The 22,455-nt window shown below is 41.5% G+C and overlaps 3 protein-coding genes across 7 annotated transcripts; all 3 read right to left on the minus strand.

Annotated features, from left to right (window-relative positions):
• Window positions 1-4,157: 4,157 nt before the first annotated feature.
• Window positions 4,158-11,066, minus strand: LOC112275900 (alanine--tRNA ligase, chloroplastic/mitochondrial). Of its 3 annotated transcripts, none has more exons than XM_024506652.3 (14): window positions 10,939-11,066; window positions 9,887-10,035; window positions 9,679-9,778; window positions 9,383-9,508; window positions 8,732-9,122; window positions 8,315-8,393; window positions 8,016-8,150; window positions 7,556-7,705; window positions 7,309-7,419; window positions 6,071-6,976; window positions 5,464-5,736; window positions 5,151-5,360; window positions 4,785-4,939; window positions 4,158-4,683 (listed from the first exon to the last, which is right to left on the minus strand). In XM_024506652.3, the coding sequence occupies exons 2-14, from the start codon at window positions 9,938-9,940 to the stop codon at window positions 4,350-4,352; spliced, it is 3,024 nt and encodes a 1,007-aa protein (XP_024362420.1). In that variant the 5' UTR covers window positions 9,941-10,035; window positions 10,939-11,066; the 3' UTR covers window positions 4,158-4,349. The 3 variants fall into 3 exon arrangements, with proteins under 3 accessions (XP_024362420.1, XP_024362411.1, XP_090099737.1); XM_024506643.3 differs by lacking the exon at window positions 10,939-11,066 and adding an exon at window positions 10,721-10,920; XM_090243611.1 differs by lacking the exon at window positions 10,939-11,066 and adding an exon at window positions 10,455-10,655.
• Window positions 11,067-11,872: 806 nt separating this feature from the next.
• LOC112275915 (uncharacterized) lies at window positions 11,873-17,149 on the minus strand. 3 transcript variants are annotated; one of them, XM_090243624.1, is made up of 6 exons: window positions 17,008-17,149; window positions 15,040-15,450; window positions 14,419-14,670; window positions 13,680-13,823; window positions 13,128-13,383; window positions 11,873-12,893 (listed from the first exon to the last, which is right to left on the minus strand). In XM_090243624.1, exons 2-6 carry the CDS (start codon window positions 15,145-15,147, stop codon window positions 12,157-12,159), a joined length of 1,497 nt encoding a protein of 498 aa, XP_090099750.1. In that variant the 5' UTR covers window positions 15,148-15,450; window positions 17,008-17,149; the 3' UTR covers window positions 11,873-12,156. The 3 variants fall into 3 exon arrangements, with proteins under 3 accessions (XP_090099750.1, XP_024362466.1, XP_090099751.1); XM_024506698.3 differs by having other exon boundaries at window positions 16,259-17,013; XM_090243625.1 differs by lacking the exon at window positions 17,008-17,149 and adding an exon at window positions 16,722-16,981.
• An 844-nt stretch (window positions 17,150-17,993) lies between these two features.
• LOC112275909 (putative protein phosphatase 2C 35) lies at window positions 17,994-22,402 on the minus strand. Its single transcript, XM_024506667.3, has 6 exons — window positions 21,472-22,402; window positions 19,827-21,291; window positions 19,475-19,606; window positions 19,120-19,339; window positions 18,502-18,881; window positions 17,994-18,289 (listed from the first exon to the last, which is right to left on the minus strand). The coding sequence occupies exons 2-4, from the start codon at window positions 21,135-21,137 to the stop codon at window positions 19,151-19,153; spliced, it is 1,632 nt and encodes a 543-aa protein (XP_024362435.1). The 5' UTR covers window positions 21,138-21,291; window positions 21,472-22,402; the 3' UTR covers window positions 17,994-18,289; window positions 18,502-18,881; window positions 19,120-19,150.
• Window positions 22,403-22,455: the final 53 nt, after the last annotated feature.

Consider the following 22,455-nt stretch of genomic DNA (forward strand, 5'->3'; position numbering starts at 1 on the left):
GGTTTAGTTTTCTTTACTAAAGATATGCTATGTCTTTTAGTAAATTTTTCATCTAAAAAACATGCTGAGGCTCCTGAATCTAACAAGGCAAAGATTTTGTAATATTTAGGTCCTAAAATAACATTTAATGTAAAACAAGGAGAGGGCTCTGAGGAGAGAATAGGACCTTTACTAGATGTTGTGCAAGGTTCCAACCGCACGGTCCCTATTGTAGCTGGACAAACTCATTTTCTGACATATTGTCTTCTTTCACAGCCATACTCCTCATTTTGTGATTGCGTCATTTCTTTGGATAATGTTGAGCACTGTGCTTTGGTTCTCCACAATATAAACATAATCCTTCTTGACGGCGATGAGTCTTTTCTTGCTCAGTAAGAGGTTTGAAACGTACTGCATCAATTTACATATCCTCTACTTCCGAATGTACGTATTGAAGAGGTGTTGGTGTTGCCATTGAATTATAGTAACGTTGAGGTCCACTTGTACAATTCTCAGATCAGAATTCAAAAAGGCGATTGTCGCACTTCACAGCAAAGCCAATTGCTTGACTCAATGTTTGAGGATTAGGTAAGTTGAGCATTAATTTTTTTACCTCATATTGTAATCCGTAGAAAAATTGGCTAATAAGTGCAGCATCATCCCACTTGATATCAGTTGCAAGTTGTCAAAATTGTGAAGTATATAACGTTACTGATCGATTGCCTTGTCGTAAAATACGGATCTTATTGGTTGCAACACGAATTGCATCATGTTCTCCATACATGGATCGAAACTCCATCAAAAAAGCCTCTAGATTATTCAATATTGGATCTCGTTGTTCAAAAAAAGATGAAAACCACGATAGTGCTAAACCTGAAAGAAGCATACTAATAAATTTAACTTGCGATCCTGGAGTTGGATAGCTTTGGGGTTGAAGTTCAATCACAAGTTGCACTTGATTGATAAATCCTCAAAACTTGGATCTGGTATCATCAAACTTCTCGAGTAGGGCAATTCTTGGTTCTCTAACATTTGAAGGACGTTCCACCATAGGATAAAGGACATGGTTTGGTGCAGATGTTGAAGCAGCTCCAACCATTTCTATATCTTCACTTCCTGCCAATCTTATTGCTCCTTGTGGTGGTAAATTGAATTGATGCATCGCAAGCATTAACTCTCTCAATTGCTCTTGTATTTGTGCCATTGCACTCTTCATTTCTACAAGTTCTGCCATGATAACACTTAAAAGAGAGGAGATGTCTAATATCGCTCAAGACAAATAGAAGAGAGGACTTGAGAATAAAGAAAATACTAAGGACAATATCAGTTTAGAAGAGGGTAATCCGCAACTTCTAATATGCTTATATCTTATCAAAAAAAAAGGGGATAATCCACTCTTAATCAAGATTAGACAAAGCTCTGATATTGTAGGTGTATTCTTGTCAATCTGTCAAGGACAAGAACTCGATGAAAAAATAATTCACACAAGTGAGCCTTCACTCAAAGAGAGGTAACAAAATATATATAAACAAGTATATATATTGAAAGAAAAACTGGAATGGCTATTGCCAAAAGACAAGAAAACTAGAGACCCTTGAAACTAGACTAGAAGCAAGAAAGGAGTTGACAAGAGTGAAGAAGGCTTCACTCTTGTCTCTATATATACTATCTAACTAGGGGCTACGTGGCGACGTTCTATAGGACCTCCAATATGTGTTGACTTTGTAGGACACATGCCTTGACTTACAAGGCAAGTTCTTCTACGTGTGGGCCACATAGTTAGCTTGATCTTCAAGCTAACAACATGTGTGGCACATGGCCAACTTGTTGACCACGTTTCTAATCCAAAAAGTCAATTAAAGACACCTATGAAGTCAAAGTAGCATCTATGAAGCTTCTAGAAAGCTTCCATATTAAATACTATAAAATTTACTTACTTCTACCTATTTGTATATGTAATTACTAGCTTACATGATTATGTCTGTGACAATTAAGCATGATTACAGATTATTTTTTAGATATAGATAAAAATATATAATTGTAAAATTTATTTGAAAATACTAACAAGAGTGTAGAAGTGTTTTTTTAAAAAAAAACAATACATAGTAAAAACAAAGAGATTATTTTGAGGATTTCAACTTAGAGTTGTTTAAGGCTTTTATGTTATACAATAAAAATAAAAGGTAGAATAACAGTATTTCTTTGCAATTCTTTTCTAAGTCTAAGTGTTATAGTTTATAACTCTTTTTGTAGTAATTATTTGTCTATTTACAAATTTTTCATTATACTTATTTATTTAAAGTATAGTTTTATATATTTTTGTATTAAACTATTAGCTATTACAATATATAAAATTTAAAAGCTAAAAGGTTAAAAATCATAAGGTTATTTCCAGAAACTATTATCAAATATATATATATATATATATTTATTTATTTATATATATATTTATTAATATATATATATATAATATATTTATTAATATAATAGCTTAGTCAAATTCAACAAACAATGTAGGTAAATTAGATGCAACAAAAATAAAACCATAAAATTCACAAGATTACCATTGTAGTAAATCATACTTTCATAATGATTGAAGTTTATTATATACAAGTATGTACTTTTAAGAAAAATTAAAATAAAGTTAGGTCTAAAATTCAATTTTGCTCATATAAGCTGAAATAAATTTAAAAATTTGTCCACATGCCCTTAGCAGCTATTACAGCTCTAATATGCTTATGCATGCTTTTATACAAGTTCTTATACTCATCAAGAGTAATTGAAGCTTAACTATTTTCAATACACTTCTATGATTCTAGCATTATTTTAGGAGGTGTTTCATATTGGTTCAATTGACGTTTTAAAGTTGCCCATAAGTATTCAATCAAATTCAAGTTTAGAAATTGTACCTCCTACTTCAAAAGAGTAAATTCTTGTGAATTGAGTCAATAACGCACACTCTTAGACATATGCTTGGATTTATTATCTTGTTGAAAACCAAACTTGTAGGATTTGAATTGTATGCATGCATTGTATTAATCAATTCTTACTCTAAAATCTCCCTATACATGCATTGATTTATTCTTCTCTCAATCCTATATATCATGCTAGGACCATTTGTAGTCATGAAACCTCACATCATCACTCCCCCACTTCCAAACTTTATTGTTTGTTGCTCCATTCTAGTATTTGAACTCTATCCATCTCAAAACCAATACCAACTATGACCATCAGAGTAAAAGCAATTGATTAACTAATTGCCAAACTTATAATTTGCTATATTACATCAATTACAAGTTTGGCAATTTATTAATTACATCAATTCATTAAAATAGAACTTGAATCACCAACTAATTAGATATTATTACAATAAATTACAAAGTACGAATGGCTAATAGTAGAGTTAGTGATTTCATACTTGATTTTGGCAATTACTATATAAATTAGCCAAATGTAATAGTTACAAATAATAAAGAAATTAAAAGCCAAACTTGAGACATTAAATTTGGTGGTTAATTCTAATCATGAATCCAGAGTCTATAATTCATGTGAATTTTTTAGAAGTAGATTCAATTGAAGTAGAAAATAATAAGCAATAAATAAGTAGGGATAGTGCAAATTAAACGTACTAGATAATAATTTATAAGATAAGAATCATCTACAAAGTTTAGTGCAAGGATTGATTTGCATTATCCACATTGCAAAGGTTGAATTTGATACCAATTGTAAAAATTTAAACTTTCCTCTTTTAAAAAAACTTGACCTTTATATATATATATATATATATATATATATGTATATAAATGACATTCCAAATATTCCAAATATATATAATATTCCAATTATTTCAAGGATGCCAACTATATCATGTATATGTGCATAAATATGTACACTTATAAGAGCTATATGATAATATACTACTGGAAACTCATGTTGTTGGGAATAGAAAGTTCATCTCTTGTTTATTTCTAATTTATTTTAGTGTTCTTTTGTTGAGTTTAAATCAAATCCCCTTTCAAGTTTTCTCAAGACACAACTAGTCAGTAAACATTCTCTTGACAAACTGTGGAAATGTATGAGATGTTCAACCAAGGTGATCGAAAGGAGGTATTCTGAGGTCGAGATAAGCAGGATAACTAAAATGAGCCAATGAAATGCTACATACAAATCTCAAAACGTTGAAGAAAACGTTGGTGTCTCTGCACACCGTGGTAGTAATCCATAAAAATGGTTGCAATTGCATAAGGGTTGAGGAGAACAATGACTAGAGTACATATTGAACAAAGGAGCAAAAGATTTCCCTTCTACAGCTTCCCAACAGCCATCTTACCACCTTCACAGTACTACAAGAATATGATGCGCAACATATCCTACGAGGACTTGGTCAGCTGAGCCTTCAGGTCCTCTCTTGCTTTCTCAAGTGCTTCATCCAATTTCTCGGGTTGCCTTCCACCTGCTTGTGCAAAGTTGGGCCTCCCACCCCCGCCTCCTCCACATATTTTGGCAATTGTGCCCACGAATTTTCCTGCTTGAATCCCCTGCTTCACAACACTCGGGCTAAAAGTGGCTACTAAGCTTACTTTGCCATCTCCAGGAGATGAACCCACAACGACTGCTGCAGGGTCACCCAACTTTGCAAGGAGGTGCTCAGCTGCAGCTTTTAGCGACTCTGCATCAATTTTGTCCAACGAAGCTACTAAAACCCTGCGCACAAAAAAATGGGTCATAGGAGTAAGGACGTTTTCACCTTGGACATTCTTACAAGAAAGAGAGCACACGGATAAACCAAGGAACAAGAATAATACCTTGTGCTGGAATCACCAATGGACGTAGCTGTCGATAATAAAGCTTCTGCCTTCGCCACTGCAAGCTCTACACGCAGAGCAGCAGCTTCGTTTCTTGATGCGCGCACCTCTTCTTGCAGGCCTACCACCCGACCAGCCAAATCGTCGGCCTTGACCTGGTCATTAAAACGAGCCGTCAGTATCAATACACACTTTAACACTTGAAAGACTAGGATGCATAAACCTGGAATTGGACAGGCATGTGAAAAGTAAGTTGACAAATGAAATAGTAAACTTTATGCGCACTGATGTACCACCCTCTAACAAAACACATCAACCTAACAAATGTAGCTGCAACAATAAAAGGCTATACATTAGTGACTATACCTTGAGTGAGGCACTGAGCTGCTTCACCACGGCATCTCGAGCATTGATATACTCAATGAATGCATTACCGGCTACAGCCTCAATCCGCCTAACTCCCGACGCAATTCCTTGTTCAGACATTATTTTGAGACCTCGTATCTCAGCAATATTCCTCACATGAGTTCCTCCGCAAAGTTCCATGGAAATGCCTGGCACGGAGATCACCCTAACCTGCCATCCACAAATGCACAAAATGTTATGGTGGTTCCTCGCTATATAATACAGGAATGAGTGAACACAAACTTCAAGGGACTTCGAGGATGTGACCACAAACCTGTTCCCCATACTTCTCCCCAAACATGGCTATAGCTCCCTTCTCTTTAGCAGCTGCAATAGCCATCTCTTCAGAAGTAACAGGTACTCCCATACCAATCCACTCATTGACAAGCATTTCAACCTTATTTATCTCGGCGTCTGTCATCGCTCTTGGCAGATTAAAATCAAATCTAAGACGATCAAAAGAGACTAAAGATCCAGCTTGTGAAACATCAGAGCCCAAGACATTCTTGAGAGCTGCTTGTAAAAGATGTGTTGCTGTATGGTGAATCTGCACCCAAGACATACATTCCACGTATAACCAACGAGCTTGGCAGTTGGTTTTTCTGAAACCGTAGTTCAATCCATTTTATCAAATCAAAACATATTGCAAGACCTAGTTGAGGGTTCTTTCTGATGATAAAAAAACAAGTGGACACTAACACAAAGAATCAAGTATAAAGAGACCACCAATCCCATGTTGACAAGTTCCAATAAGCATGTCATAACATAGACAAGATTTTTATAGAAATAATGTGCACTAAAACAAATAATGAAAGCAACAGAGATTTACTTTAAGGCATTCATTTAAAGAAAGTGACTTGAAAGCACATTTGTCATTTTACCTGTGCTCGCGTTCTTAAGACGGGATCAACCTCAGCCTCCACACCCAGCCCAACCTTTACAATTCCGTCTTGAACAACTCCAATGTGGCGGAATCTGCCAGCTTCTTTCACGACGTCTTTCACTTTCACCACGGCTTCACTATCTCCACCGAAAACCCGGAGGTAACCATGATCACCTACCTGTCCTCCGGACTCAGCATAAAATGGCGTTCTGTCCAAGAGAAGCTCTACCTCCTCTCCTTCTGAGGCTTCACCCAGTGCTTCACCATTGGCAAGGATGGCCAATATTGAAGAAGAACTTGTGAGATCATCGTAACCAAGAAACTCAGTTTCGGGTACTTGAGCAAGCATTTCCTGAGCAGCCCCTCCTACTGCTAATTTTATTACATTGTGAGCAGCTTGCGACTGTTTTCTCTGAATTTCCATTTCCGATTCAAATCCTGCAAGATCGACAGTCACTCCCCGCTCAGAGGCAACCTCTTCAGTGATTTCTACCGGGAACCCAAAGGTGTCATAAAGTCTAAATACGTCTTTTCCACTCAAACACGGCGTGTCGGTCCCGCGTTTCTCCAACGCTTCTGCAAGCAGTTCTTCAAGCAACTTCTCCCCCTTCTCTAACGTTTGCACGAAGCGTAACTCTTCTCTTTTCAATTCATTGTAAATCTTGATCTTTTGTTGCTCGACATTGGGGTCAACATCTTTACTCATAGCAACCGCAACCTCTGCAACTGTTGGTAAGAAGGCCCCTTCTTGGTTTCCTTGACCGTCGCCACGAATTCCCAGCAAACGACCCATGCGTACCACACGTCTAATAAGTCGTCTAACTATATAACCCCTTCCTATATTTGATGGGTACACACCATCAGATATAAGATACACTACAGCTCGGGTGTGATCTCCAATGACCTGCCCTTAAGACAAGGATAGATGTCATTGCTAGGCATTAGCAGCTATGACCACCGCAGCTGAATATGATAGATTGCTAAGAGAACTTGATTTAGTTAGTGATTAATTGGTGATTTGTGACTCAAATGAGAAAGGAGTACTACATCCATTATACTAAGTGTATAGAAGTATTACATCACCTATTTTATACTACAATGACTTCAGACATTTGTGTGCATGATGGAAATAGTAATTTTTAAGAGAGATCTAAAACATGCTGTATTCTCTTCACAAAAAATCCTCTAATACAAACAAACATTTAGAATAAAATAAACTTAAAAGGATGTGCAAACCTTCAGATATGTTTTAACCCGATCATCTGCTGATTGATAATCCACATTAGCGAGTGCAGCAGCGCGCGCTATTATTGGGTATATTAAATCTGTCTCATAGTTGTTTGGAACCTGCATCAGTCATGAAAGCATAAGCAAATAAATATGTTGTGTAAGTCCACAATAAGTGCTGGGGTATTGTGCATTGTTCCTACCGACTACAATAATTTAGCAGGGATACTCAGAATAACAATGTTTCAGTGCAAACCTGCTGAAGAATCTGAGCCATGCGTTCTAAACCAAGGCCAGTATCAATGTTTTTATTCTTGAGAGGCTCGAGTTGTCCATCATCAGTACGGTTGTACTGCATAAATACTAAATTGTAGAATTCGATGAAGCGGCTATCATCATTCAAGTCCTGTTTGAGCACGCTCCAGATATTCAGCGACACATAAAGATTTGCAATATGTCGGGGAACAAAACTGACTTGTATTGGAAGGTATTAGAAACAAATTACAGCCAAATTGCCAAAAGTTATGTAGATTATTCGCAACTAAAAGCATTCGAAACAAGACGATAGTTTGTAAAGCTGCCAGAAAAGCATGTAACAAAATTACTAGTATGCATGTAACGGTTAACAGAATCAAAAGCCATGTAAAAATTTATGTCTGGTGAGGCGTAAAGACAAATGTTCCATTCAGAGAATCTACAAGGTGCCAAGTCCATACCGCATCGTCGGTACCCCGCTCAGGATGAAAATCGAAATACATCTCTGAGCATGGCCCACAAGGGCCAGTAGCACCGCTTGACCAAAAATTGTCTTCAGCTCCCATACGCTTTATCCTCTCCACAGGAACTCCCACCTTCACATGATGCAGATAAATGTCTAATCAACCGCCCAGATGACTTTCGCAGACAGATTTTGTATCACCCTCAACAGCTTAACCATATACCCCTTATTTTTCTGGATAACAAAACCATGAAACGATTTATTTCAATTCACCAGAGAAAATTCAGGATTTTATACCTCATCCCGCCATATGGCAAAAGCCTCATCATCGTCCTCAAAGACACTGACCCATACCCTCTCTAAGGGGAGCTTGAACCTGTCCAAAATAATTCAGTTTCCAATTTCAGATGTAAAATACGCTATGCACTTATTGAAAACACCTGGGAAAATGCTAACACCACAATCCTATGCAGATGTAGGCAGTCCTGGTTTTCCAAATTAGGTCTTCACGTAAAACACCAGATGCACAAGTGTTCTTCAAATTTAGTCTAGTAAGATTCCTTTGTAGGTGACAAATAAATTTTCAGTGTTGATTACATTCTGATCAGAGAAACAGTCAACACCCTAAAGTTAGGATACAACCAAAAAAAAACTATAAATTCACGAAAAGCATCAGATGAGAGATCCAGTCAGATGGGATGAGAGACTGCTTACTCTTGAGTGGCCAATTCCCACGCCCAGGCAATTGCTTGTCGCTTAAAGTAATCTCCAAAACTAAAGTTTCCTAGCATCTCGAAGAAAGTATGGTGGCGTGCAGTGCGACCGACGTTCTCAATGTCGTTAGTTCTAACAACCTTCTGCGTGGTCGTCGCACAAGGATATGATCTCGGCACCTGGCCCAGAAAGATAGGCTTAAATTGCAGCATTCCCGCTATGGTGAGCAGGACTGTCGGGTCATCAGGTACTAACGATGAGCTCGGAAGGACCTTGTGGCCCCGGGCAGCATAGAACTCAAGGAACCGCTTGCGAATTGCATCACCTTTTATCTCGGGATCAAGCGGTTTCAGTGACTCCGTCGTTCCTTCCTTGACAGTCTCTGTGAGAGCTGCGTAAGCAATCACACAAAAACGGGTCAAATTAAACATACTTCAGAAGTAGACAGTGAGAATAATTGATAGTATGGATCAAACTTGAGCATCTCCGTTCGTTCCGCAACCTACAGTCTTCAATCCTCAATTGAAATTTATTACTGTCGGGTATTACCTTCTCCTTTACATCATATAAAAGTCCATGGCCTCCACTAAGTAAACGATATACTATTGATTTCTCAGTGATTCAAATTCAACAAAGTGAAGACAAGATTACCTGACATTCTGCAGGTTGCGAGCATTCCCCTACGATACGACGTCGTGCTGACTGAAGACCGGCCACATGCTGCTGTAATTTTCTTAGAATTGAGGAATAGTGTGCTCCCTAGATTGATCTCATTTACTGTTTCAGAGACAAGAGTTGACACTTTTATAAGGGGAATTCTTGCGGTCCTACCGAAACCGGAAAGATAAATATTCAGCTGCTATTCAGCATTTCAATCTGACAGGATGTGTGATTCCAATTGAACTAGTAATAGTGCTACAAATCGAGATAAAAATCACTCTGCATACCTGAAATGTGGCACAAAACTGATCTGTTTAACTGAGCAACATAGTAATGACGAATGGAACCAGATGCTCCCAACGCGTGCACCGATTTGAATAAAGCACCCTGCAATAATACGTCAACACATCAGATGAGACTGAAGTCCAAAATGCGAAAATAAACTAAAAGCTAGCATAAAGACGTGACATACTACACTGAAGAATTAAGAGTTACCTTCAACATTGCAGGCAAAGCCAGAGCATGCGTGGCTTGCATTGCCTTTGCCATAGCTGGAGATAGATCCCACCCCTTGTGGACTACCAAAAGATGAACTCAAGCCGATCCAATTTATTACATATTACTAATCAGCTCTACGGTCCATCCTGCACAAACAAATCAAGTTCCGTCATATCATCACCTTAACCATGCTTCTTGCATGGAACACAATCACTTTCGTATAAACAACTGATCACCAGATTGTATCACCAAATTGCGATTCTCACGATCCCTCGATTCCTCCACACCAAAATCTGGCTATTCTGTAAGGAAATGGAACGGGCAGTTCAAGTCCTATCTCAGGATGTAGATGCACAGACATTATCCCACCGTATTGATTTGAACAAAACCCTGAACCCTCAATCGCAAGCTACAGAAAATTCACATAAAATCTAGTGTTTAGAAAGCACCCAGCTATGAGGTGCAGAGTTTTCTCTCCTTCAACGACGAAATTTGAAACAATCACCGCAACACTGAGACGCCACCTAAAAATGCACCAGACAAGCAGAGCACCGGCTGTTCCAACCTCTAAATTCCGGTTCAGAGCTACTGAAGAGCATAACAAGGATGATGTAGCAATTACGAAGCACCCCTAACAGCTTGTGGGGAGCACAGCAAATCTTGCGTAGATGCAAGTACTCCGCACAAGTACTGAATTGCCACGCGACGTTTCGACATACCCAACTAAAATAAGCGGTGAATTGAGAGAGAGGGCGAGAGAGAGAGGTCAAGAAAAGCTCGAACTCACACACAGCCATAAGCAATCTAGGACTGTGCCAAATACATACTCACCAATAGACGTGAGCTGCAACTCAAACAACTCCCTCTCTACCAAGTCATTATAAAATAGATTCGTGAACCTAACTGCTTCAAGTATGTAACGCCCAAAAATACAATTACAAGTTCAAAATTTGCCCCATTCACAGAACTCCCCACACTCCAGTGCAAACCCAGGAATTGCGGACGGTGGGTGTCAAAGTGCGGGAGCTGAAATGTGAGCAGAAAAGTACCTGTCAGCACCAACTGCTGCATAGAAATCACTCCTTGTGAACAATCTATCGAAGCTGAGCCTCTATAAAATGAGGCGTCGATTGCAAGTCAAAACTTAAAACCCACCAACGACGTCCATCGACTCCCCACCGCCAAGGATGAGCGGATCCAAAATCCTCAGAAACCAATATCGAAAACCCAGTAACAAACTGACACGTCGGCAGGGGAGCACGTCGGTTATTTAATATGTTTTGCTGGCTAATTCTTTTTGTCAAAACTCATTTCCATGTCCATAGAAACTGATCTCGATGAGAAAGGAGGCAACAATTGACGAATGCTGGACTCCAATTCGACGAGATAAAAGTACTCGCCACCAAGACCTGGAAATTTGTGGCTGAGATTGAGCAGAGGATACTAAAGGGATGAGAGCTTGTGATTTGTTAGTACCGCCAGTTAACAATCTCTCCCGGGATAGTTGAACTTCACCCTTGTAACCGTCTTCCGATTGTAGCAATCCAGGGTGGCTGGAACACTTGCAAAAAAATCAATCGCAAGCGGTGCCGCCGCAGACACCGTCAAGAGATCAGTAAATTCCTTCATCCATTAAAACTTCACGTCACTATTTAGCCAACACTTCGGCTTATTTCGATCCTAGGGCTTTCTGTCTTCAGCACAAATAGTAGCCTCTCGACTGTTTATACCTAAGCGGAGTGCTATACAAGTTCTTAAGGCTGTGCAGAGCGTGCATAATTATGTGACTTCCTTGCTGAGCCGGAAAAAGGTCACCACATAGCGACGAGTTGTTTTCGGCGGATCGGCGGCTAGGGTCTAGGATTAACCTTCATCAGCGGATCAAGCTCTCACTCTAGATTGCCCCTCTTGCCATTTCATGATACAGTCTCAGCAGATGTTTATACAGCTGATCACTAAAGCACAGTTCAATTGCAGCGCACATACAAATCTGAACTTTTCTCCATTCAATATAAAATCTAAAATTCAAAACACAAGCATTTTTTAAAGATAACTGCGGGGCGATCTACCGCAGTGGAGACATGGCCGGTTCTGCAATCACCCACCGGGCAGCAAGCATCACTCCACTACTGACCATCACCAACTTTGTACACAACATCAATACCTATCTAGGAATGTGTAGCAACTATGACCTCTATTTCTTCGTTTGGGAGGCCATTGTTTAAGACCACACGAAAGGTTGATATCTGCTCCCCATCCAACCCTGTTCAGCTAATTATACATTCACGTGGATTTCCATTCCCTCCATCATCGGAAGAGTCGTCATCACCTTCGAAGTCGCTGTCCAGCACGGCCGCAATCTCGTCATCAAAAGAACCCCCCTCGAAGGAAACGCGAGTATAAGTTCCACCCTCGCCTTCAGTTGGTATTTGAAGATGTCGCTGCAGGAGCAGCGTTCTCACAAGACCTGCGGTGAGCGGAACGCTCGATGCATGGCTCTCTCTCCTTCGTTTGTTGATCTTCATAACTCTCTCAGCATCCTGCGGAAGCTCAAGGATGCGCTCCGAAATAGGAGCCCAGACTTTGATGGTTTCGTCAATACCACTGGTGGCCAGCACGGTAGCATAAGGATGAGGCTCAAGACAATTCACGACTTTATTGTCTCCCTTGATCAAAGCAACAAGCTCCCCGCCTTTCTTCTTCCAAATAAAAATTCGCCCACAGTCTGAGCCACTGACGACGTATTCTGTGTTAGGACCCAAAAAGTTGACGCCCTTCACAGTCTGGTGATTTCGGTGACCCTCGTATACTTGCGGCTGTGGAACGTCCTGCTGAGATCCCTCACCTTCATCGTCACCCTTCCAATCATCTTCTGAGTTTCTCTGTTCCGGCCCAGAACCCAAGCTCATGCTTTTGTCGAACAGGTAAATGAGCTCGTCGTTGTAGGTAACGAGAAGTTCCTCTTGGTGAGAGTAGGCAACACACGTGATATGTTCCTCGTGATCTGCGCATCCTCATGTTCAGAAATACTGAAAATGCCTGTATAATTTCAAAGCATTTAAACCAAACTTAAGGTGCTGAAAGAGTAATATCACCTACCCTCAAAATTGGCAATTAGTTGAGAAATTCAAGAGGTTCTAGAGTAAACGTAATCAATTGTCCGCAACAGTCAGTTCTCAGTATTATTACAAATATTCCAAGCATGATCATAGCAGAGATCATAGAAACAAAGACTTGCCTCGCCCTTGGAGATGTTTTGGAGCATAACACTGAACAGGATTGTCTTCCATTTCAAACCCATTCGCATTAACTCGCCGCAAGTCATAAACGCGTGCATATTGATCAGAACCCCCTACAGCGAAGTAGTTGAAGTTTCTTGGGTTCATGACAATCGCATTCAGCCGGACTACTCTAGACCGACTTGGCTTGCCAGTGCTTGCTCGAAATTGATGACAAGTGAGGAGCTTTGTACTTTTCTCCTCCCGCAAGTCAAACTGTGAGTAGCAATTTCAGATAGACCGGAGAGAGGGCGATGAGTACTTACCAACCAGCTCACCAATTCAACAATACAATTGCCTTAATATGAAAGATTATGTAAAGGAACCACAAATAGGTTCCTCGTTATGCAGGTTTCTTTGAAGATGCTGAACATAGATTTGTGGCTATATTTACAACAATTTTTCAAAGAATGTGCCTAGAATACTGACCATCAACTCATAACTGGATACAAACCAATCCACCCACTATGTTCTGTGCTTAGAACTGCAAGGAGGAAGAAGATCATACTTACATGTCGAACAACACCATCTTCTCCACAGCTGTAAAAAATGCGAGGGCTGCCAGGTTCAATTGCCATCTTGTGAGCACGGTTCCTATGTTTTGCAAGGTTCTTTGTGCTAACCCTTCCGTTTTCAAGAATGGTCCCATATCTCACCTGCCCCCATAATCACATGGTATTTTGAGATTTTTCTTAATGAAATTATACATTGTACAGAGAAGAGGGTCAGACAAATGAAACGTAAAAACAAATTAAGATATGAAAGAAACAGTCCAATCAAATAGGGAGAAAAAAAAAAAAAAAAAAAAAAAAAAAAGAGGAGAGAGAGAGAGCTGCAGGCTAAGACTTCAAATTCATGTACGCCAACATGAATATGAGATACCTTTCTCACCTAAAAACCACTGCACGCACCCATGTAATAGGCTAATAGTGGTGACGACCTGGATTACTACTACACGATTAATTGCAATAGACAATATGAACTGCAACCGAAAAGAATAAAAATGAACAAAGAAAACCAAATAATCGGCCTGGTAAGATAAAAATACTCTATTTTGTAATGAAGTAGAAAATGGATGCTCCGTTGAAAAACACTTGCACAAGCTAATCTATTTGTACAAAATAAATAATAATAATAATAATAATAATAAATAAATAAATAAATAAATAAACAAAACAAAACAAAATAAAAATATTTATTTAACTTTATGTAATATTTTTTAGAAAAAAAAGGTGAGAAGGTTCAGCAGACCTGGCCATCAGCTGCACAGCTAACAATGATGCGGTCATCAGAGTACGGCATCACTCGGGCCTGAAACACGTTGTCTTCGTGACCTGATTCATAAGATAGAACCTCGGTTTTGCTTCCCCAATTCCACACTTTGATCTCCTGGTCATCTGAACCGGACACTAGAAGCTCACCAGATGGGTTAAAAGACACTGTATTTACACACCCATTGTGTCCTTCCAACTCCGCGTAATTAATAAGACGGTGGATGAGATCCTGCAAGCCAAATATTTTGTTTTGAGCAATGATACTGGAAATCAAAGCAAGAACCATTCAAGGCAAGAATGAATACTTGTATCTATTCACAAACACTGCAGGCAGAAATAACCTGCAGTAAAACACTACTGAATCTTAACCTTGAAACAAATGAGGTCCTCATTCACAGTCCTTTTTTCAAGATATTCCTGTAAAATAGCTGTGAAATTCTCCTGTGACAACAGACGTCTACGCGCAGCAGAAAACTAAATTAGATTATTTTTTATTAAAAGGTTGAAAATTAAAAAATTATAATCTCTTGTATTGCCCGATTGGCAGCCAGATAGTACGAAATGAATTCACAACTCCATCAGGAAAGTGCTTTCATACCTCACAGCCACCGATCTTTCGAGAAAATGCAGTAGGAGTAACATCCCCAATCTGGCGACGCCAATGCTCGCCGAGGCCACACCTATACAAGTCCTTTGTACGGTACATCTTCTTAAACCCTGTTCCTAAACGATTAATGTAAATCACGTTCCACCAGCTACTTAATTATTTTCTATGATTTTCAATTCGCCCACTCAATATCTCATCCTTATTGATCTTGACAAGCTTAGAAGTAGATTAATTGGATTCCGTCTCTGTAACCCCTTTGCCATGATTTTCGCTTCTCGACGACTACTGCATCAAACCTACTAACATGTTACACCGATCAACAGTACCTCGTGAACTGCTAAACAGCGGATTCAATCTAACCCTACCAATCTCATACTGTTAACCTCAGCTTAAGGGTTCTTCCTGCACAAAACAGATCACGGTTCCATCTTTTTCTCAGCCTCATCACACTCCAACATCACCATCTGCAGCATGTCACACTAATTGCTTACAGACAAACAACAACATGGCAGAAACATTTCCAGATCATTAGTTCTCACGACCAACTCGATTCTACGACCGTTCCACACTCAAGCTCTGCATCAGAGTATAGGTTACTCTGTAATTAGGAAAATCTTATGAACAGTTAATGTCATAGCCTAGCTAGTAGGTGCATGCAGAGACACGATCTCTCTGCCTCACCCCAAGAAAAACCCTAAACTCTCATTTGTAGGCTCGGGCAGATTCGTGCGCAATCGAATCATCAATATTATTCTGCAAACATCATGCGCACAAATGCCGCAACACTATGACTTCGCCTAGTACGGCAACAGACACACTCATCTTCTGATCTTCCAGCCTCTAATTCTGTTCTCCATAACTGCTCACTATCACAGCAATGACGAGGTCTTTATCAAGAAATACCACCAGTAAAGCAACACAGAGCCCCGCAAATTATCACGGATGTAATTCCCCGAGACGGTACTCAATTGACACTCATAGATGCGACCAACCCAACAAAGGTCAATTCCGACAAACAAGAGGAACCGCGACTCCGTCTCACCCACAACCTCAAACAACCTGCGACACCAAGCAAAGTAGCTCTAATTCTACGACATACACCCTACCGACCATGATCTCCCCTCTACAACCAAATACACAAATCTTCGACATGGATCAATCTCCTGCAACTCCACTGAAATGCATCGTAACCACGCAAGGAGGGCTTAACCTTAACGAAGACCAGAGTGTGTAAATACGGCGCCAAGAGCTTGCTGATCCAACAAACTCCGCCGTAGAATTGAAGCCAGAAGACAAAGAGGATTTCGCATGTACGCCACGAATCCTGGGCAGGAGTAGCAGGCCATTGCCAGAATTCTGACAAAAATTCTAGGTGATTCGTAAACAATGCCGACCAACTGGCGGTATCGTGTAGCAAGACCCTCAATAGAATACAATATATACTTCTAACGAAAGCTGTTGGCAATCCGCCACTCTTTACACGAAAATTCACGGTAACTTATCCGGGTATACATCTCTCACGACGGTTTCGGCCCCGATTCGGCTGTAAATTCTGGCTAATCTCAAGATGCTGAGACTGAAGCTTTGCAACCAGCAGGATGTGTGAATGCGCTTTCGATCTTATGAGAATTCATCAAACGAATGAAGAGGAGAGCGAGGGAAAACCACCCCACCCAATTGCTCCCCCAAAGTCGCACAATCCAAGTCACTTCACGTCACACACAACGACACACAACTTGGGCCCTCGTGAAAAAATTTAACCACACTACGAGAGAACCCTCTCTGGATTTCCGGGTCCAAAACCTAATTCAGCATCGCGCAATCCTGCTGCAATCGTAAGGACTCGACGAAATGGTCAGATTCTCCCCCAAATCTTCGTGCACGCCCAGACGAGAGCTCCATCATTCCACCACCATGACCTACACGTAACAAAATACGCGTGCATGGGCGTCGACTAACCTGCTGCGGCGTAGTGTACATATGAAATGAGCGACGGTGTCTCGATGCAAAACAGAACTCTACGCGTCAGCTGAAGGGTCTACGAGCATTGTGGCCACCATCGTCGTCATCCCCATGGTTGAACACGTCAGGACGATATCAGAGCAGATTAAGCTATGCTCGGCATGGGGTCAAATTGTTTGCGACGATCCATGCGGGAAGATGGATGAGGACTGTGAAGGGCATCGCCATCGCCAACAGCACCGCCAGCGCCAGTTTTATTTGCAATTTTACTGTGTTCATGTGTTCTGTAGTTTTATCTCTCCATTTCAGAAGATGAAAGAAATGTAGTGCTAGAAATTTCGTTATGTCCGAAGTAAGATGTAAACAGCCAGTGATGTTAGTCCATTTTGAGGATGATGAATTGCTATGTCGGTGCAGCCGCACTTGAGTCGGTTCGCTGTCTATGACATTCTTTGACTCTTAACCTAGTTTACCGACTTAATATTGGAGTGTGATCTAAGAATAGTAATATATAAATTACCCAAATATATAAACAGAACATAGTACTGAGCAGGTTTGCACAATAATTGCCACCAAGACAAATGTTGGTGTTCAAAGTCGAATTGTAACCAAAAACAAATCATATAATTGATGTGGTTCATGTAAAGTCTTTGCACTACAAACCTCTATTTGGTACTTTTAATAAATGCAGTGGCTTCCGTTTCCCTCTCAGCCAACAAGTGTTAATTTGAATAGAATTTTTTTCAAGAATGAAAAACATTAGAGTTGCTAACAGATTAGAGGAGCAATTTTACATTAGAGGAGCAAATCCGAATTAGCTCATTCAGTTCACTGACATCCAAGAAAGAATGAACATCCAAGAAAGAATGATCAGTTATAGAAGAGGAAAAAAGATACTCTAAACTAATGAGTACACTTGCAATGATAAGATCTTAATTGTGCAATTACATTTTGAGGCAAAATCCAAGAACTGATTGCAATGATTTAGCAAAATCGGAAAGTGGTTTTTTGAGGAAAAAAATAAAGTACAGATTATTGAGCGGAATTTGTAGAACTGGCCCAAATATGTCCTGGATATCAACAGCTTCTGTCTAAGCCTATCGGGCTCAGAAGACATTGAAGCAAATGGTCCTAACGTACTGTGCGTTTTCGTCTTCAAAACGCTACAGAACATGAATTCGGAGCCATGTTTGAATTTGTACTGTACATGGAAGATGTCTATCTGGCCGCTGAGGGACGAGCTGGGACAGGAACGAAGCCATTAAGTGGAGTGCATTTACTGGAGGACAGCCATTTATATAAAGTTAGAAACCCAACAAAAATAAATTATCAATTAGGGCGAAAAGTTCTAAACAGCGAGCCATGCAACCATTCTTTAATGAATCGCAAGCAGATAAAATAACTCCACAAATGCAGAGAAGTGTATTCTACTGAGATAGATGCATACGAATGCTAGATAAATCACGGAGGGTTACTGAAGCAAGTATTTACCTCAATATGATTATGACAGTGGAACCTTGGAGTTGCATTAACGACAGAAGTCAGGAAAGCTCTGCAAATAACGCTGGAGCACAGCTACCACCCATACGAAAACCGAAAATTGAAAATCTACCTGCCCTTAGTAATCGAACACCTGCGACTTTTTCCAGCGTACTACCTCGCTTCACAGCAACCCATGCTCCATTTATCACAGAATGGCATGTCCTTCTCATTCAAGAACAGGCCAGCTTCAGGGTCTGTGGGACCAAGCAGAAAGCCTTCCAATGTACGGCATACTCCAGTGACAGTTTATAGCACCCTCACATGAATCTGAGTCCTTCAAAATGCCAGGGAACTTGTAGGACTAAGACGTCACTTCTAGTGTAAGAAGCCTGAAAAAATGGCAGAAAAACAACTCAGGCGATAGAATCCACATACTTGAAGTTATTCAGTTCACAATAACAAGCTTAAATAGACTATGCTTGAGAAGATTCAATCTAATGACGGAATCCTTTGAATATCAAAGGAATCGTAGGCAAAGAGTAGCACACAAATGCCTCCAATTCGCAAATAACTACAAAGGTGACCCGAGTACAGACGGTAAGACTTAATGTCGTGGTAAAAACTCACCTTTCTTGTTTTAAAACTCTAAGCATTAAGATCAAGACGCCCACTTTTCGCTGTCAACGGCGGCCTCCTCCTCAGAACGCAATCTAATGCGTGACATACTCCGGACAGGACGAGAACTCTTTGATGGAAGATCTCGTTCATCTTCAGCCTCAGGAGGAATGGAGGAAGCACCATCCGATAACTGTGGCTCGCCATGCGACTGTCGTCGAGGTTTATTAGGCTATTCAATCAAAATACAAGTGAGATTAGTGACTACAAGACTCACCACTACCAGGTGGTAGAGAACATGCACCAAATAAATAAAGTGAGACTAATATCAGAATGAAGTCAAGAAAGTAAGGGAAGAGTATCTTACATCCTTCAAACCATCAACATGGACAACAATGATGGTAATGTCGTCCGTCCTAGTTTCATACTTCAACCAAAGACGATGGGCTTCCTTCACAACAGCGAGACAAGCCTCCTTTGGATCCTGATATAATGCAACCTACAGAAATCGAAGTACACAGTCAGGCGAGAATCAAAGAAATCCAAAGCAAATCATTCTCATCTGGCACTAAGTGCATGAGAAACAAGTAAAATACGCAAAAATAAATAAATAAATAAATAGATAAGCCTAAAAAACCAAACAAAATATGCCAAATGCGCAAAACACGCAAGAGGTAAAACACGCAACGTTAGAAAGTGCAGAGAGTTAAGGTACGAACTATATCAACGACAGCCTGGCTTGAAAGAAACTCGAAGACACCATCGCTTGCTATGAGGAAGAAGGGATGACGAGGCCGAAGTTCTAGACACAACACCTCCGGTACAGCAGTGACACCTATCTTTTCAGCAACTGAGTCTCCAATGCTTCTGGTGAAAGCTGTGCCTGGATACATATCATCAGCAACCCAGAGCCGAGGTGGGTCCCCATCGTCGTGGTTCTCGTCATTCCAGCAGGGCACAGTAGCATCCTTCAAACCCTCCATCTGGTCTAGCGTCATCACCCGTGCCCCATACGCTTTCACACGCTCACACTCATCGGTCCGGTAAGGTGTCTGATCGAATGACAAATCTTTGGCTACGACCTTTTTGGATTTCCGAACCCCTAGAACAGCACGCGAGTCCCCGACATTAGCAACATATACTTTCCGGCCACGAACAAGAATGGTGATCCCTGTCGTCCCGCTCATTGAATCATCGTACTGACTGTGCTTGTGAAGCTCCGAATTAGTTTTCAGGTAGGCAGAGTGAAATGCCCGCACCACGTCGTTAGGGTAATGCGAGTCGTTTAGCATATTCTTCCAGAGGTGTTTCCGAGCAAAATCTGAGCAATGCTGACCGTATTCACCGTGCCCGTCAAAAACTCCAAAGAAATGGTCGTTTGGATCGCCACCGAAAGAGGTGTGAATGGTGAAGCTATCCTGATTAGCCTTGCGCAACTGATCCGGGTAATGACCTCTTTGAGACAAAACCGAGAAATTCAGCTCGTAATTCCCCTCTGGTACTTTCACTGTTTTAGAACCGGATGGGGGGAGGCACTGGTCTCCAAGTCCAGACTCCACAACTACAGGAGGAGCTCCCCCTTCGACAGTCTTAGAGTAAGGCGTATCCTGGTATAAAATTCCAGACTTCGACGATCGCTTGGGGTCTGGGGCTTTTGGCTTCGGCACGAACACAGGTTTAGGTTGAGTGGGCAGCGGGATAGTAATGTTCGGAACAGGCCTGTCGATTATGTAAGTGGGAGACTTACCTGGAGGTGTACCAGGTGTGTATTTCCCGGGTGATGCCCCGGTTGCGGAGGCATTAGCGCGTGGAAGAGGCCCACTGCCCACTGCCTGCTTCTTCCTCGATACTGGGGTGACAGGGGGTACAGGACCAGATTTGGCCTTGGGGCGGAGAGGAACTGGCGCTCCCCATTCATCGTTGTCGTGGCTAGCTGGCGTGTACACACGCCGAGGGTCTTTGGCGTCTTTGTTCTTAGGATCTTTACCCGATGAACTATCAGCCGACTTCTTTGAGTTCATGCACCCCATTATGTGTACGTGAATGGGAGAAAATTGATAACAACTACTAAAAAAGCAAAAGATTGTAACCCCACTAAAAGTCCACGAGCTGGAATTGAATGACGTCTATACTTTTCTCATGAGAAAGAGACATTGAACCCCTCCATTGAATCTGGCGTGTAACCTGCACATCACCGTGCTTAAAGTCAAAGACCGTGCTGGTCCTATGACACACGATCTGGTCTAAAAATTTACGAGCTTGTAAGTCTGCATCAAAAACCATATTTCTTGATGCAGAGATCAAACTACGATTGACAAAAAAAAAAAAAAAAAAAAAAAAAAAATCGTGATCGAGAGTACTTACACATTGGTGATCGCACAATCCTGCTCTTTGCACATTTACGCTCCCGAAACGCCGCTCCTCCATCATTACCTGCCTCCATATTATCATATAACCTGAAGCTGATCTCGGGAAAATACCAACGAGTCCACCCTAAAAGATCCAGCGACTCTTGAAGGTCAATAAAGCAGCAATGCGACAACTCCAGATCCAAGAATCTAGGCTCATCAACCTCAAACACGGCATCCAACGCGAGCTCGTCGTAGGGATCAAACACCTCCCCATCTACCACCTGTAACCTAACAGTCTCCACCAATTCCAGAAACCTTAACTCTCTCTCTTCCTCGAGCGCGCAACACCGCATCAACCAAAACTCGCTCACTCATAACCTAATCTCACAGCACCGACGCAGGAATCCGCTCGCTAAGATCAACAAGCTCCTTGTCGACGACTACTCTACATACGACAATGCATGACGGTTTGGGACCCAGTGACCGCATTTGCAACCATAGCGACGTTGGAGACGAATGAGCAAAATCTACGAAGGGTGCGACGGGGGAATGGCATGATGGCACGACGCAGGTAGGGGGGAGGGGGATTCGGAGGGGGGCGTTAAAGAGCATCATCGCGAGGATTGGATCAAGCAAGCGCTGACAAGGAATCGGCGCGCGGCATCAGTCGGGGTGCAGAGCACCCAGCTCCAGACTGGCCCCTCCCCCTCGTCTCGCTCGCTCCCCGCGCTCCGCAGCGCACCACCAACCCTGGCCTACCGCAGTGCCGTCTCGCCCGTCGCTTTGCCGGGTTCACGTTAGTGGCCAGCCTGCCCGCCCTGCCCGCCTCCTCGCACCCCCCACTCCCCTGTGCTCCACGCCCCCCGCTCCGGCCCTTGCTCGTGCCCGGGTGCACAGAGGGGAGTTGCTCATCGTGGGCGGGGGTCGCCCGTCCTCCACCTTACATACATACCCCCGAGCTATGCTACCCCGGATCCATACTATTAGACGTGGCGCG

This window comes from Physcomitrium patens, chromosome 2, assembly GCF_059467195.1.
Source record: "Physcomitrium patens ecotype Gransden chromosome 2, ASM5946719v1, whole genome shotgun sequence".
Lineage (NCBI taxonomy): Eukaryota > Viridiplantae > Streptophyta > Bryopsida > Funariales > Funariaceae > Physcomitrium > Physcomitrium patens.

What these genes read in the sequence shown, in the direction of transcription:
- LOC112275900 (XM_024506652.3), bottom strand. Translation starts at nt 9,940, where the DNA reads ATGGCAAAGGCAATGCAAGCCACGCATGCTCTGGCTTTGCCTGCAATG. An exon ending in CTTTGCCTGCAATGTTGAAG is followed by an intron (nt 9,779 to 9,886) that starts GTAACTCTTAAT and finishes GTATTATTGCAG; the next exon opens with GGTGCTTTATTCAAATCGGT. An exon ending in TTGCCATATGGCGGGATGAG is followed by an intron (nt 8,151 to 8,314) that starts GTATAAAATCCT and finishes CATCATGTGAAG; the next exon opens with GTGGGAGTTCCTGTGGAGAG.
- LOC112275909 (XM_024506667.3), bottom strand. Translation starts at nt 21,137, where the DNA reads ATGGGGTGCATGAACTCAAAGAAGTCGGCTGATAGTTCATCGGGTAAA. An exon ending in GCCAGGCTGTCGTTGATATA is followed by an intron (nt 19,607 to 19,826) that starts GTTCGTACCTTA and finishes CGATTTCTGTAG; the next exon opens with GTTGCATTATATCAGGATCC. An exon ending in ATGTTGATGGTTTGAAGGAT is followed by an intron (nt 19,340 to 19,474) that starts GTAAGATACTCT and finishes TTGATTGAATAG; the next exon opens with CCTAATAAACCTCGACGACA.
- LOC112275915 (XM_090243624.1), bottom strand. Translation starts at nt 15,147, where the DNA reads ATGTACCGTACAAAGGACTTGTATAGGTGTGGCCTCGGCGAGCATTGG. An exon ending in AAGATGGTGTTGTTCGACAT is followed by an intron (nt 13,384 to 13,679) that starts GTAAGTATGATC and finishes TGCTACTCACAG; the next exon opens with TTTGACTTGCGGGAGGAGAA. An exon ending in AAAACATCTCCAAGGGCGAG is followed by an intron (nt 12,894 to 13,127) that starts GCAAGTCTTTGT and finishes GAGGATGCGCAG; the next exon opens with ATCACGAGGAACATATCACG.